At 36.1% G+C, this 14549-nt stretch overlaps 1 protein-coding gene across 9 annotated transcripts in view; it reads right to left on the bottom strand.

Annotated features, from left to right (window-relative positions):
• The window catches only part of LOC135324901 (high affinity cAMP-specific and IBMX-insensitive 3',5'-cyclic phosphodiesterase 8B), a 93191-nt gene that overhangs the window by 25460 nt on the left and 53182 nt on the right, over nucleotides 1-14549 (bottom strand). For all 9 annotated transcript variants that reach the window (XR_010386134.1, XM_064501963.1, XM_064501961.1 and 6 more), the window contains 8 exons: nucleotides 14049-14239; nucleotides 12532-12591; nucleotides 11468-11525; nucleotides 6744-6832; nucleotides 3667-3745; nucleotides 3001-3141; nucleotides 1145-1233; nucleotides 415-475 (listed from right to left, as the gene is read on the bottom strand). Coding sequence is in view for 8 of the 9 variants with exons in the window: in XM_064501963.1 (XP_064358033.1) it covers nucleotides 415-475; nucleotides 1145-1233; nucleotides 3001-3141; nucleotides 3667-3745; nucleotides 6744-6832; nucleotides 11468-11525; nucleotides 12532-12591; nucleotides 14049-14239 (768 nt within the window). In the remaining variant the exon portion in view is untranslated. The remainder of the gene's footprint in view (nucleotides 1-414; nucleotides 476-1144; nucleotides 1234-3000; nucleotides 3142-3666; nucleotides 3746-6743; nucleotides 6833-11467; nucleotides 11526-12531; nucleotides 12592-14048; nucleotides 14240-14549) is intronic.

The raw sequence follows: 14549 nt of genomic DNA, 5'->3' as shown, positions 1-14549 counted from the left end.
AAGTCCTCCATGCTTAAATTATTCAAGAACCACATATCGGCAAACCTTGTGACAGCTGAGCATTGGTCATTATTAGACATAAGTATGGCAGTTCAGACTTGCAGCAAGAGTAGCTCTAGAAAAAAGCCTCTTAACTGCCTCCAAACTATGGTCTATGCTGCTCCACAATATCACAGACCGAACTGTCATATCCATGCTCCAGAGAATAAAAGCCTTTTTTTCCCTCCACTCACCAGTCCTACAGAAAAAGAGTAAGCCATTAGCAAAAAGCTGAGCTTGAAGCAAATGCAAAAGCTTTCTTGCTTGCTCAGACAATGAGAATTTCATTATTTTCCCAAGAGGATGTGATACTAATTTCTAAAACAAAAAATATCACTTTACTAAGAGTAAAAATGATGAAATTTATGACAATACCTGTTTGTTGTTTTCGTTGGTACAACGCAGCCTTTTGAGCGACACAAAATGTCTTATTTTCCTAGCAACAGAAATAATCGTTACCGCATCAAATGGTTATGAGAGAAACGAAATGATATACTGCTATTTTCCTAAAGCAGAGTTCTTGATGCCTTTAAGAAACCAGATACCAAAACCAAAACCAAACAGACTACTAAGCAACAAGCACTCCTTCAATGTTCTATGTTTTTGTCCCAGGATACTTCATTCTTTCCCTCCTGCAGGAATTCACCTGCACATCTGGGAGTAGAATTTGGCCATATGCATATAATACACTGTAAAGATGCAAGTGCATAGAAGCACGCACACAAACAAGAGAATCACCCAACTGCTGATACTTCCAACTGACTTAGTAACAGTTTGGATAATGGAGAATAATTGCATAAATAAGGCACGGGAACATGAACCTAAACTTCAATTTGTTGGTATCTGGAGTAGTGACACTATTCATTGTTATGATTTTATACACAGTTCTTTTAGCTGGCATATGACAACACTGAAACAGACAAACATCAGCAAAAAGCATGACCTTCTGAACATCACTCATTCTGCCTATATTCTTTATAGTCAGTAGTTATATCATCACCCTGCTACTACATACATGGGGGTTCATGCCAAACTCACAGGTGGGAAAAGAAGAGAGAAGAATCTAAAAACGAGAAAGCAACTATATTCTGGGCAAGTTAGTTACCCTCCTTGACCAATCACGGGTGTTATCTTCACGTGCTGCTGGATACTGTCTCCTGATTTTCTTCTTGCATAGTAAACCCCTTGCCATTCCTAAGCAAATAAACACAACAGAGACAGCATTTAAGAACACGTAGCTTTCAGTCAAATATTCATTTATTATTAGTCTTTGCGTCATAAATAACAACATTACTTCACAGTTTTAATTTTTAAAATACTGTAAAATTTATTAATACAGAGTATCATCTTTAACAGACATTTACATACCTAAGGACAATGTAAAATTGTTTCTTATGCTTCTCTTGTGAGAGAGTTCACAATTTTTACAAGGAACTTTAGGAATCGTCTATTTCAAGGGGTTACAAAAATTTTTGCTAGGTACCACAATAAGCAGTGGTGCCTACAACAGTTCCAGAGACTATCTCTCTGGTAGGGGTAGATCCAAACACTAAGCACCATACATATGGACCTCTGCTGAGCATCACACAGCTCTGAAGTCATCGGTCCCTCTAATGATATACAAGCTAGATTTCAGAAGCTGTTGACCTACAGAACCTCAGGTAACAAGCAATCTGTTTCACTCCATGACTGTTTTCCCATGACTTTGGATACTGAAGGCCTTCTAAACTAGCAAACAGAAGCAACCATTTCCTTATGGCATCTTTTATCCTGCTTTACTATGAAAATGCCTGTTTGTCTGTCCAGCCATTCATTTCCTTTCCATTCCCACTGCTACAGGAAAGCATGAAGAGGACTGAAGACTAACTGGGGACCATATATGCACCAGCATTAAGCAGTCCACTGATGCAGAAATACAAGACTATACTCAGATATGGATTAGAAAAGGAAGGAACACAAACCAGAAGGCTTCCCTCCCCTTACTGCCTCAAAGAGGAGAGATTTTAAGGAGGGAACTACTTGGCAGCAGAGTAGGATGAAGCAGGGAACTGGATGGAAGATCAGCTCTCTCATCTCTGTCACAGCCAAAGACTAAGACCACTACCTCCCAGTGCAGAGAAAGCAGGTGGCCACTAAGCAGGCCATGCTAGCAGGCGGGCAGCCTACAGCAATGAGAAGCAAAGCAAAAGTGGCCTGCAGGTACTGCTAATGAACCAAGGCGAACCTGCAAACTCGCAATGGCTCCCAAAAGCTCAGGCCATTGCCAAAAGTGACTCAAAGATTGAAGAATGCCCCACAGTTTGTGATGCAGAAGGGGGCAGGGAAGGACTAGAGGTACTTCTGCAACCGATGGGAGATGGGAAAAGATCCTGTTCCATGTACTAGGGGACATATGGTCAGGAACATACAGCCTCACTGTCGTGTTCAGATGGGCTGCTACCACCACCACGGGAGTCCACAGTGCACCACAGATACTCTAATCCATTAGAAAAAGAAACTGCACTGGGTGCTGATATATTTTGGTCACAGCAGATTATGTCACATGTTGCTTTGAGCAAGCAGTCAATGAAGGTTCTGCAGTTATGACAGAACTGTTAAACCTCTTGTCTGGATGCTGATACTACCTGAGAGAATGACTGAGGGACAAACAGTATGTTCCAACTAACAAAGAGCCACGTGCTCTCACGAAAACAGAAGCACAGAAAACTTCCCTATATTAATCTTTAACCAACACATGGGTTGAGAGGTTCAATCAGACCCTAAAAGCAAAAGCTAAAAAAATTTGTAGGTGCTGGTCTGAGGAATGCGTCATTCTGGTCCTAAGACATCAGGGGAGCAGAATTCTGGTCATATATATGCAACTCATGAAAGTACCACCTTGTGCTTTTAACCTTAGAGCATTACGAATAAAGCAGAGTAGAAACCTAAATTTTGCACAGCTTTATTTTATAATTTACTTACCTTTCCTTTTTTAATAAATGTGTTGATAGTGTCTAAAAGATCTGCATGGTTTTTATCACTTTTTGGTAGTTCTGTAAGTTCCTTGCCAATAAGCTCTCCCTTATGATACCCCATCATCCGTTCAAAGGCTGGATTAACATACTGTCAAACAGAAAAGTACTTTAGAAAGAACATAGGTAAAAGATATTTACTTTCATAAAAATATCAAAGTATTAAAAGATACACACCTAAAGCCACAGCCATACATCCCTACAATTCAAGGTTTTTCACATAAAAATACCATGCAAGTGATGAAACATTTGTAAAAACAGAAGGAGATACATAAACTGTTATCAAAAAGCACAGAAACAGAACAAAGCTCCTTACTGTACAGGTTATCTAGTTCTGTTATGGATTTCATGCTGGTTTTAGCAAAAGTAACATTAATTTACTAGAAATTATCATTTAAATAAAGTTACTAAAGGAAAGGTCTTAAAAATTCAGCCAGTGTTAACATGCAGCATCCAGAAATAAGCCAATTCATTGCACAGAGCTTTCTAAAGGGCAACAAAACTAAAATACCAAAATAAAACAAGAACTACTAGGCAAAGATCTCTCTGGGATTCCTCTCTCCACATTATAGAATTATGGCTTCAATTATGGAATGATTGGCTTTTTTTTCCCTACCTGAATGACATGATCTTCACTGGTTATTTCTACAGCTTCCTGACAATGGTCTAATGCTGTAAACACTGCATTACAAGCCCTGAAATTAGTAAATGGTTCACATTAGTTCTATTGTTAAAATACTTTGCTCACTATAAATATATTATCACATTGTATTTATCGGTAGATGAATCACAAATTAGTACATTGTTTTGACTAAACTATGTAACCACCTCTATTATGATCATTTTTTTCAGGAAATTCAGCTTCAGACATTCCTGTTGTTCATGTATTTTTACTGCAGATCACATTGAAAATTGTTCATGAGTATTGCATCATCTTAATAGCGGGTTTCTTTCTCCAAACATGCTCTAGACAGCAGGAACTAACAATTTGCAGTAAAAATAACAAATGATTTTGTGCTGCTACATCAGAATATTAAAAGTTTTGTGATCATTAAAGATAGTGAACACAAAAATCACTGTAGCAGGTATATAGTAAATAGATCTGCACTATCAAAGAAATTGCAATATAACAAAATTTAAACAATTTCTGGTAGTCACAAAAATTTCACTTTTCTTGCCTCCACGTAATAATTCAGTGACTTAATTTCTGTTCATCCTGATCTTGAATAAGGACCGAAATGATCTGCATTTCCCATTTTTTCAGGGCTCTCCTTGAGCTAATGCAGGAAAACAAAACCCTTACCTTTTTGCTATAGCATTTAAATTGCTTAAATCATAATCTACCCAGGATGGGATTAACATTAATGTAGGCTCCTAATATTAGAAAGCAAACGATAGTTATATAGTTATATAGTACATACTAAAAGAAACATCCCAGACATTTCTGCTTTGATAGATGCCAGTACTTTATCTTCGATTTGGACTAAGCACAAACTAATTATCTTTTATGTATATCCTTCTATGTCTCACTGTAGGGAGCATAAAATGAACCATGAATAAGCATTCTTGTATGTAATCAGTACCTAAAAGGCACATCTTACCCACAGGCTGCATTGCTGAGTTTGAATTAAGTACTGATGACTAGTGATTCCTTAGCAGAGAAGCATTCTGCCTCAGGATTAAAGAAATACCAGTATTGCTACTTCTGTTCATCATGAAGGTAACTCGGAAACAAATAGCATACACAAAGACATATACACCCAACCACACTGATGAAGATTTGTAGGAAAAAGTATTGCATACAGAAGGGAACAGCAGTATTTCAGCTCGTACAATAAAGAGCTCCTATTGTCATTTTACAAAGGATGCTCTAGCAATCCAAGCCAGCTCCACAGTGTGATTTTGCATTGTGTGAAACAACCTATCCGCCTCAGCGATAGATACTACACTAGCATTCCGTTCTTGAAATGAATTATTCTGTGTGTTACAGCAGGAAGTTTGAATGAGGAGGATGCAACAATTAGTAGAAAATGAAACAAATGAAAACGAAACATATAATAAGAGATCACTGACACATCTGTTAATACCTTAAAGAAGAAAAAAGGATAATTTAAATGCTTGTACATTTTGGTAAACAGTAATAGACAGTGGAAATGCCAAAAAGTTTCTACACAGAGAATACAAAGTGAAGAATGCAGCAAATCCCCTCAGGTAAGAAATTAAGGAGGTCATTTGCACAAATTTGCAGTTTCTGACAGGAATATGACTTTGAGCAATGTTGGGCAACAAAGTTTTATAACAGTAGTATTAGCTAAATTCGTGAGAAGAGTAATCTTGAAAATTACATCCAACAGCTTGAACAAGTTTCCTTTTAGACTATAGTATTCCTCTTCTTACAAATTCTGTTCTACTATACGTAAACTACAGGCATTGTGTGTATGACAGCTTAATCTTAAATATAAACTAATGCTTTTGAACCATGCTGACTTAATTCAGCAGTCATATATTTCACATCGCACTTACTGCTGGCTGAACAGTAATGCAAGTCAGGACCACCATAACACCTAATTAACTTCTAAGATTTCACAACTGCTTTATTTTCCTGGTGAGCCTTGAAAAATACCTATTAAATAACCGTGTAAGCACAAAACCTATTTTTATCTATAAATTTATTTTAATTGCATTCTTTATGTATCAAAACATTCATCTGAACATGAAGTCACCCTGAGATCCAGTTGAAAATGATCCATTCTTAGAAAAGCCTGCTGCTTAAATAGCAACACTGAATCCCTTAGTGGCCCCTATCTTGCCTCTGACTTGAGTGATAAAAAAAAATTAAAAATTAGGTCATATTATAGAGTTTGTTGCAGACAGAACTGTATCAATGATGAGACCTAGAGAACTGCATCTTATCTGTATGACACTCAAATTCAAGGGCTGTCTCCTCATATAGTTGAACTGCAAACACACTTACATGTACATATAAGCATCTATATTAAATATAAAATTAGTCATATTCAGTAAAAAGTGATAGTGGAATGAAGGTCATCTATCTCTAATTTCTTGCTAAGACAAAAATCAGTGATCCTGGTATGAGTCTTATCCAAGCAAGAAAATTAAAAACTCTGGCTCCAGACTGTGTTCATCACAAGCTGTCAGATATGAAATCTCAGACATACGAGATCAAGAATGACTTTAGGAAGTTTTATTGTCATGTAAATTTTTAGTTCATAAAGCTTATGCACAAGACAGCATTTTTTTAAAACGCTCCCTTCTTGACTGCATGAGCAGAAGTCATCATTCTGCAGTATTTTTGCTAAAGGATCTCACCCAGATTTGTGTTAGTAAAGGCTGCTATAACATTGCCAAATTCAATACGGACACCTCAGGACACATAAGGCAGAAGCAAGTGTTAGAATAAAGGGCATGTACTATATTTTGCATTAAGGAAAACCATCATCTAAACCACTAGTGTATAAGACACACCAACTAAGCTTTCTCAGGGTACCAATCAACATAATGTTTGACTTCGTCCTTTACAAAATGATTGAACAAGAAAATAAGGGTATAGTAATTAATTAACATATAGATGCAAAGCACACATATACATAGTTGGGAAGAAGCAGAAAGTAAACTGATACAATTATGTAGACCAAACAACTAATGTTTGCAGCTTCTTGCACTTCTACGTACCGTAATTTGAACTGAGACCGCACTTCCCCATGTTCTATTTGAATCAGTTCATTGTAACAAGCAGTTATGCTGCTATTCTCCATGAATCGCTGGAAGAGAAATCAGGAGGAGTGAATAAAATAAATCTGAATGTTTTTAAACTATTATTTCTCTTCCTGCAACCAAAACTCTAACTTAGTTGTACCCTTTGTGTTCAATAATCATCTTTTCCACAGTAATGATTTCATAGCTGTTAGGACAGCATTGTTAGTTAAATACAAAGCAAGTATGACAATATGCTAAACAACAACTGTGAATTTTCTCATTTGGTTTTATGAACCCAGTTACATATAGATAGTATAGAAAAAAACAGTCTCACACAAAACCAACATTACATTGATGTTTCATTTTGGACATCTACTGCTTAATTCAGAATGAAAATGGAATACCTTAAAAATGTAACATATTCACACTAAAACAGAAAAAAACAAATACATTTGGTATTTCACTTTTTTTCAAAGAACTATAGCAGCTGAAACACACAAAGTATAATAACTTTGCTCTGCAAATAATCTTGCTGAGCTGTAGTTTTTGAATTCTGAAGTGTGGAAAGTTCTTTAAAGAAAGGAGCATGCTGACAACAGTTAAGCAAACTTTTATGTACTCCAGAAGGAGAGCATGTCCTCTACTCGACAAAGGTAGTAAGCTGAATTGTGCTTGGTCCTGCTGAAATTAAAAATTAGATGTCAATCACAAAGAAATAGCGGATTCTCTGATTTCAGTTAAAGCAGACTGCTCATTAGTAAACTTTTGCTATGAAGAGCCAAACCATCCCTTTATAAATACATGCATAGATTTTCTGTTTTTCACAGAAAATACTCTGTGATGTCATTAGTTCTCACAGTACAGCTGTGTGCTGCACTATGAGCCAGCAGTCAAACCTCTGAAGAACAAAGACCAATTTTAGAAAAACCTACATTTCCCTCCTTTAAGAAAAAGGCATATCAATGGCTTCATCCCAAGTTGCCAGCAATATGTAAAAAGTCAATTTTAAAAAAAACCTGTTAACACAGGTCGAGTTCACTCCTTCATGTTAACATCTTAAAATATTTCTGTAACTCTCACTTCACGTAAGTGAATGCATAGGGAACCAAAAGACACAGTATCAACTTGGCCAAAGATAAGGTGCAAATGATGATGTGTTTTTGCATAATAAACTGTATCCAAGCATACTGTTCTTCTATGGCACTGTATATTTAGATTTTCAGTTTTAGGATGAATATTTTAAACATTGAAATATACTTGTTTTAAATTTAAGACAATATAAATCTATTAAAAATACAATTTAAACAAAGACAGTAACCTATTTTATAAACAAAATTCATTAGAACATACTAAATAAAGCTCTTTTTGTAAAACGCATTTTGAAGTAGTGCTGTTTATTGCCAAAATTTAAAGAGAAAAATCTAACCACCATATTAGCACAATCCACTAGCTAGGAATCAAGAGTTACAGTTTGCTGAAGTGCTAAATCTGCTTTTGACTGCTGTATATCCTTATGTAGATGCACAGAATATCTTTATTTAAGTTTACAACACTAGTTAAGTTCATTCACCCGTTCAAGTTCACTCAAAAGCTGGGAAATCAGTTGGGAGCTGAAAAAAGCAGGAAGTTTATTTTCTTTTTTCTAATCTGTGCATATAAATGAGGCACCAGAAGATGAAGATCTATTAACTCTCACACACTGGAAGGCAGACAATAATACATCTTTTTTTAAAAAAATAAAGCAAAACATTTACTATTTATACAGTACATGTTTATTTAACTAACATATACTTTTTAATTACATTTTAGTTCATTTTAATTGGATTTCACTTCCGTCCTAAACAGAACTTGACACAAATCACAAGATTAATCAGCTAGTACAAATGCATCATTCATCTTGCTTAGCGAGAAGTACTAGGTTTAACACTACAGATTTATTTAGTTGCAAACCAGAAAGTTTTAATAGTAATTGGTCAACAAGAATCAACATTTGTTTACAAAAGGAACTAAAATTCAAAATGCAAAACAAGACTGCAATTGAGCAACTGCAAACATTAAGGCCTCCTGCTTCCTAATTTAAATCATAGTTAAAAATCAGTCAGGAAGTTAAATCACTATTATTTAAATTAGTCCATCCTAACTAGGCCATTACTATTAGACCTTTGAGGCTGAGGGGGAAAATACAAGCATAATAAAGACACTGCATTAACAAGACCATTAATTTAATAACACAAAATCCATTAATGATACAGGAAAAAATTCAGAGGATAGGTAAAAACCCAGGATTTTCTTAAGAAGGAGGAAGGAAAAAAAGAAGAATAAACATAACTATTTGTTCCTCAGCATTAAAAAAAAGATAAGATGCCAAACAAATTTGTAAAATGAATAGAAAACACTCCTGAAATCTCTCTCTAGATAGCGTTCATAAGATCTTTTCATCATTGATTTCATTAGAAGAAATCTGAAGTGATTTCTTTAACATTACTTACAATATATTATATATGTACACATAAAAGTAGAACGATATTTCTCTAACATAAACACAAATGAAGGTAACAGAATATTTTTAAGCAGAAGAACCAGCTATTCATTACAGGAAAAAAACAATTATTTGATACATGGTATTTGCAAGATATCTCCCAAAAAAGATTAAAGGAGTTTTCAGAAACCTTTGGATCTAAACCTGATGTCAAAAGTCTAATTACAGAAAGGTGACATACTAATTGGCTGCAAGATCTGACTCTTCAACTTGGAGATGCATTTAGAAGGCAGCCACCACCAGACAGAGTGACTGCGATCAGTGTTTTGTCAATGGAGGAGGAGGACGAAAATGAGAAAAAAGATGACAAAGGCTGATATGATGAATAGTGGTACTGCAAAATAAAGCTACCAGAAAAACGGGACTGCAAAAATAAAGTTAAGGGAAATATATAATTTGAGCAGATACAACTTTTCAAAAATCCTAGTCCCTGCATACACTGCTTTTTTTAAAATGTATTTATTTGGAGAGGGCTGTTTTTTGTTTGCTTGTTTTTGCTGTGGCTTTTTTGAGGGGGTGAGTTTGGGGATTTTTTTTTTGTTTTGTGTTTTTATTAATGGACTTAGGGCCAACAGATCCCCATCCAAGCAGAAATAATTCTTACATCCACTCTACTGCAAAAACAGGTTCTTTGACATCAGACATGTTTTAAAAGCTTGAAAATAATTTCAGTGGGGAATTATTATGTTATGCAAACTTCCTGACAAATCTGAGACATCTGGAGGGAATGGCTAGAAGCTGTATACAGCCTTCCCTGTTCACTTGCCACAGCAATTCATCAAGTGCAGAAAGACTGCACCACTTTTACTTCCCTAAAAAGGAAGCATGACACTGAGATGTGTCTCAGAGTCACACAATGTCTCCTGAGGCTACTGCACCTAGCAGTGCATCTAGCTCACAGAACACATTGCCCTGCATTTTTTTAATGGAATACCAGACTTCAGAGGAAATGAAAAGACTGGTGTTAGAAACATTAAAGTTTTTTGGGTTGAGAGAACAAACTACACTAAGAAAACACTTGAATTCTTGGGCTGACCTTCTCTCAGCCCCTGCTTTCCCAATGACCACAGCATGTGAGCTCCTCAGAAACCTTTAATGCTATTGTCCTAATAGTACCCCTCCAAGAGAGGCAAGATCTATTACCTCCTTTTGGAGATTATCTGTAAATGGTGACTGACATGCATGTCCTGCTTTACAATGAAAATCAAACTAGCTATGAATTAGGTCAGACATTGGACTCAAGCAAATTATGCACATAATACATACGCACATTAGCACGGTATTCTGCCTGGGCTAATTCCCTCACTTCTCTAATTCTCCTAACTACAGTTAATTATCTTAACTACAGTGTCTGCTAATGTGTTTCTACTGTTTCAATACATCAACTTCCTTAAAAAGGTCCAGCTTGAATATTGCAACTATTCTATATTACATTAACCTAACCTTTAATACCTACCCAAAGCCACACACACAAAGGTTGGGAGAGAGCAAGCAACTGAACCTAGATTTTCAGAGCCGAGGACTACTACCTATTCTGGTCTCTTCTACAAAGCTGTGCTGAGAAACAGTATGAACAGTTGATCTTCCCCTCTGTCTCCTGTACAGAACAGTTTCTAACGCTGTCCTGAAAAGAAAGGGTCCAAGCCAACGTAACAGACAACTCAAATCTCACTGAAAACAAGAATTCCTCTTAATTTCAGCAGGAGCTAGACTAGTCTTGTATTCCTTTCAGAAGGGGAATTCTAGCAATCAGACACACACCGAGAGCTCCAGATGATCAGGCAGTGTGCTGTGGAGTGCAGCACATATTAATCAGGATCCCATACCATTATTTTTTCAATGCACTCATAAGCAAAACCTACCCAATTTGCCGAGGCTGCAATAAATTAATCTCACACTATTCCTGCTTCTTCTAGAAGGATGAGCTAGGTCACAGATTCTCTCGTGCCTTATGCTTCTCAGATGTTTTGTTAAAAAGAAGAAAGGGTACTCAATCAACAGCCACTGTTTTCCCACCAAAAAAATAAAATTTCTGATAGAAGCAAATGTGTGATTTACATGAAGGATTCATTTTCCATTTGAAGAAGCGGAGGAAGTGGAAGTGTTTGTAACTTACTAGGCAATCATGGTTACTATATTAAACATGCGTTTTTATACATACCCTATCAAAGCCTGCATGAAGAAGAGGAAGAACAGAAGTCTCTTCTTGGTCAGAAGATCTGCATAAAGAAAAGATATGATCACATAACATTTGGTATCAATTTGACATAGTTACCTAAACATACTGCAGTGAGAACAATATTGCATAAAATACATATAAAAATCATACAATTCCAGAAGCTGATCTTGTCAATATATTTCAAGATGCTACACAGTCTTCCTATATAGGTATGTGCAACAGTTATTACAAACTGCTGATTATTCCTATGGTAAAACTCATAGATATTCAAGAGAAGTCCCATCTCTCTTCACAAACATGTAAGGGTATTAGAAAAACAAAGCACTGGGGAGATAAAAGACATCCTGTAACACCCTACGAGAAAGAATCTAAGAAGGTGTTTTTAAGTAAAATATGAAACAAATTGTAAAACCTTAATCAGCACAAAACTTGGTCTCTACATTCTAATCTTGGCAGAAATAGTTCTTGTCCTTCCACTCAATTTGCTAATATTTTATTGAGTTAGGAAATTAACAAAATTAGAATGTATTCAGCAGTGTGCAGGAGTTTTAACAAAGACAAGAATAAAGAAAGTTCTCTTTTTCTAAGCTATTTGATAAACAACATATTAATTAAGTCAGTAAGAATTTTGCCTGAATATATAGGGTATGAATTCCTGAATAAGGATTTCAGGAAACATTCTGGTGAGTTCAGTATCAACAGAAATTAAGTTTATCCCATCACCCAGTTCCCTAAGAACCACAACGTCTCATCTATTATTTCCTTTAGGAACTAACACACAGCTTTCTAATTTTTCTTAGTATAAAAGCCATTATGTCATGATCCTCTGAAGAAAAGGTGGTAGGGATAGTTTTATTCTGTATTAACGGAAAGTTATCAAATATTTAAATAGGGCATATGCAACATCTCTTATCTATTCACGTAAAAATAACTAATATTAAACTTACTCTGTAAGGCTTGCTAATAAGATACTACCTGTTATTAGACAATTATATGACATTACATTTTTCTAAAAATAAAAATCTTTCACTAAGAGAAATACTTACGTGCCTGGAACCACAGCAAGTATTACAGTGTGTTCTGATGGCTTTGTGGCACGGAGAGACCTAGAGAAAAAACATTCCTCAGCTGCATCCCATGCTTTCTCAATGTTACTTATAATATCTTCACAGACGATATGAAAGAAAACCAAGCCTGAAAGATTCCACTGCATTTAGAAAATAGGATATCATACTGCCAAAACCTACATACCCCTCTTAGATACTCAGTTTCCATTTTGCTACCAGACTCCTCATTTTTGCACCATGAAGAGGATATAGAGGCAATAAGATTCAAACACACAGGGCAAGAACAGCAACTCTCCAAATACACTCTTCCAACCTAGCAAAACTTTGCCCTGTTCACCTAGCTCATTTGGGGCAGATTGCCTTGAATGCGTGAGTTGAGAAGAATCGGTCTCTGCAACATGTTTTCAATACCCATTACTTGATTTACCCTAAAATCTCTCCATCACAGTCTCCTACCATTATCATTGTCCTTCTAGAGACTGTAAAATTTTCTTTAAAGGGGAGGAAGTGCTTTTGGGGCATGCACATAAGAAAAGAGGGCATAGCAAAAACAACTGAGTACTTGGCTGTGATAGACTATCATTTATGAAATGAAAAATAAGCAGAACATTACCACAATTGAAAAGAGAGATATCTTACCAAGGAACTGAAAGAAAGTATGATCAACTATCAAACACAGAAGAATATGCCATTCATCTTTCAGCGGTAAAGGATATTTTTTTCATGTCACATTCTTCTGAATAAAGAGTCCTTATATATATTTATTTGTCAGCCTTTTAGAAGTACTTCCGCCAGCACAAATATTTGAGCTTTAAAATACTATTTGTGACAAACACGGCAAAATTGTGCTCATGATGGACAGGGAAGCACAGCATGATATACAGTACAAAACGTGTACTTCAGCTTAGAAAGTGTATCTTAGCACTGAATGTTAGAATACTAAGTGCTTACAAACTTAGAGCTATTAAGACAATCGTGTGCATCAAAAAGCGATGTGAACTTTTGCACAAAGAAGAATTCTCAGTGAAGTGTGCCTGACCTAGAGGACAAACAATAGCATTCCTTTGAGGCCCTGCAGCTTCAGGTTTTGCTGCAGCAGTAACCCAAGGAAGAAGTTTCTGTAACAGACACAGACTGCATGGAATGATTTCACAACAGCTCTGACTCATGCTGCAATGGAAGCCCATGACCTAAAAAGATAATTCTACAAGTCAAATATCAGCCTTGCCAAAAGTGTATTTTTCAAATTGTGTTCTCCTTCCAGATGTATGTATATGATAACTTTAATCTATCTTTCTTTCCTCCCTCATTTTCTGAGTCCCCACCACAGTTTTTATCCTTCCTCTCAATGATAGAGCATTGCAAAGTTCCTGGCCCCAATCTCCAAACTTCCAGTTTACTACAGTTTTTTGGCTTTAAAGCTGCTTCTTGTACAATTAGGGGTTTTATACAATATATTATGAAGTTCAAGGGAAGCAGAAGGTCCATCAGGTTACCTGCAGATAGCTTCTGCATCAAAATATCTGGAGTTCCTGTGATCTATAACAATTATTTCCTGGTGCTTATCAAGAAAACATTCAAGCGCTGACTCGGGTGTCCGGGCAATATTGCACCTGTATCCAGCTCTGTCACAAGCCCACCAGAAACCATCACTCTGGTTGTCTTCTTTTGCAAAGATCAGCAAAACCTGCAAAGCATGCAAAACAGCAGCACCACCTTAAACATCAAAATAGTTCTCCACATGGTGCAAATCTTAACAGTGACCAACACACTTCTACTTTATCGAAGACTGAGTCTATTTTGAAAGCAGAAAGACTGGACTATAGATTCTAAAACAGCTAATGTAGAAGCATGACTTTATCATCACTATATCTATTAAAAGAGTGTTAATTTTGTAGGGCTGATATTTACTGCTTTCAAATCTGCTGTGTTTGTTCTGGATGTAAATGTGCCTGTAGTTAGCCTAGGAGATGAGAGGTTACCTTGACTTGCTCATT

This window comes from Dromaius novaehollandiae, chromosome Z (genome assembly GCF_036370855.1).
Source record: "Dromaius novaehollandiae isolate bDroNov1 chromosome Z, bDroNov1.hap1, whole genome shotgun sequence".
Taxonomy (NCBI): domain Eukaryota; kingdom Metazoa; phylum Chordata; class Aves; order Casuariiformes; family Dromaiidae; genus Dromaius; species Dromaius novaehollandiae.
The sequence above is the reverse complement of the archived record's forward strand: the minus strand, read 5'-3'. Positions and strand labels throughout refer to the sequence as shown.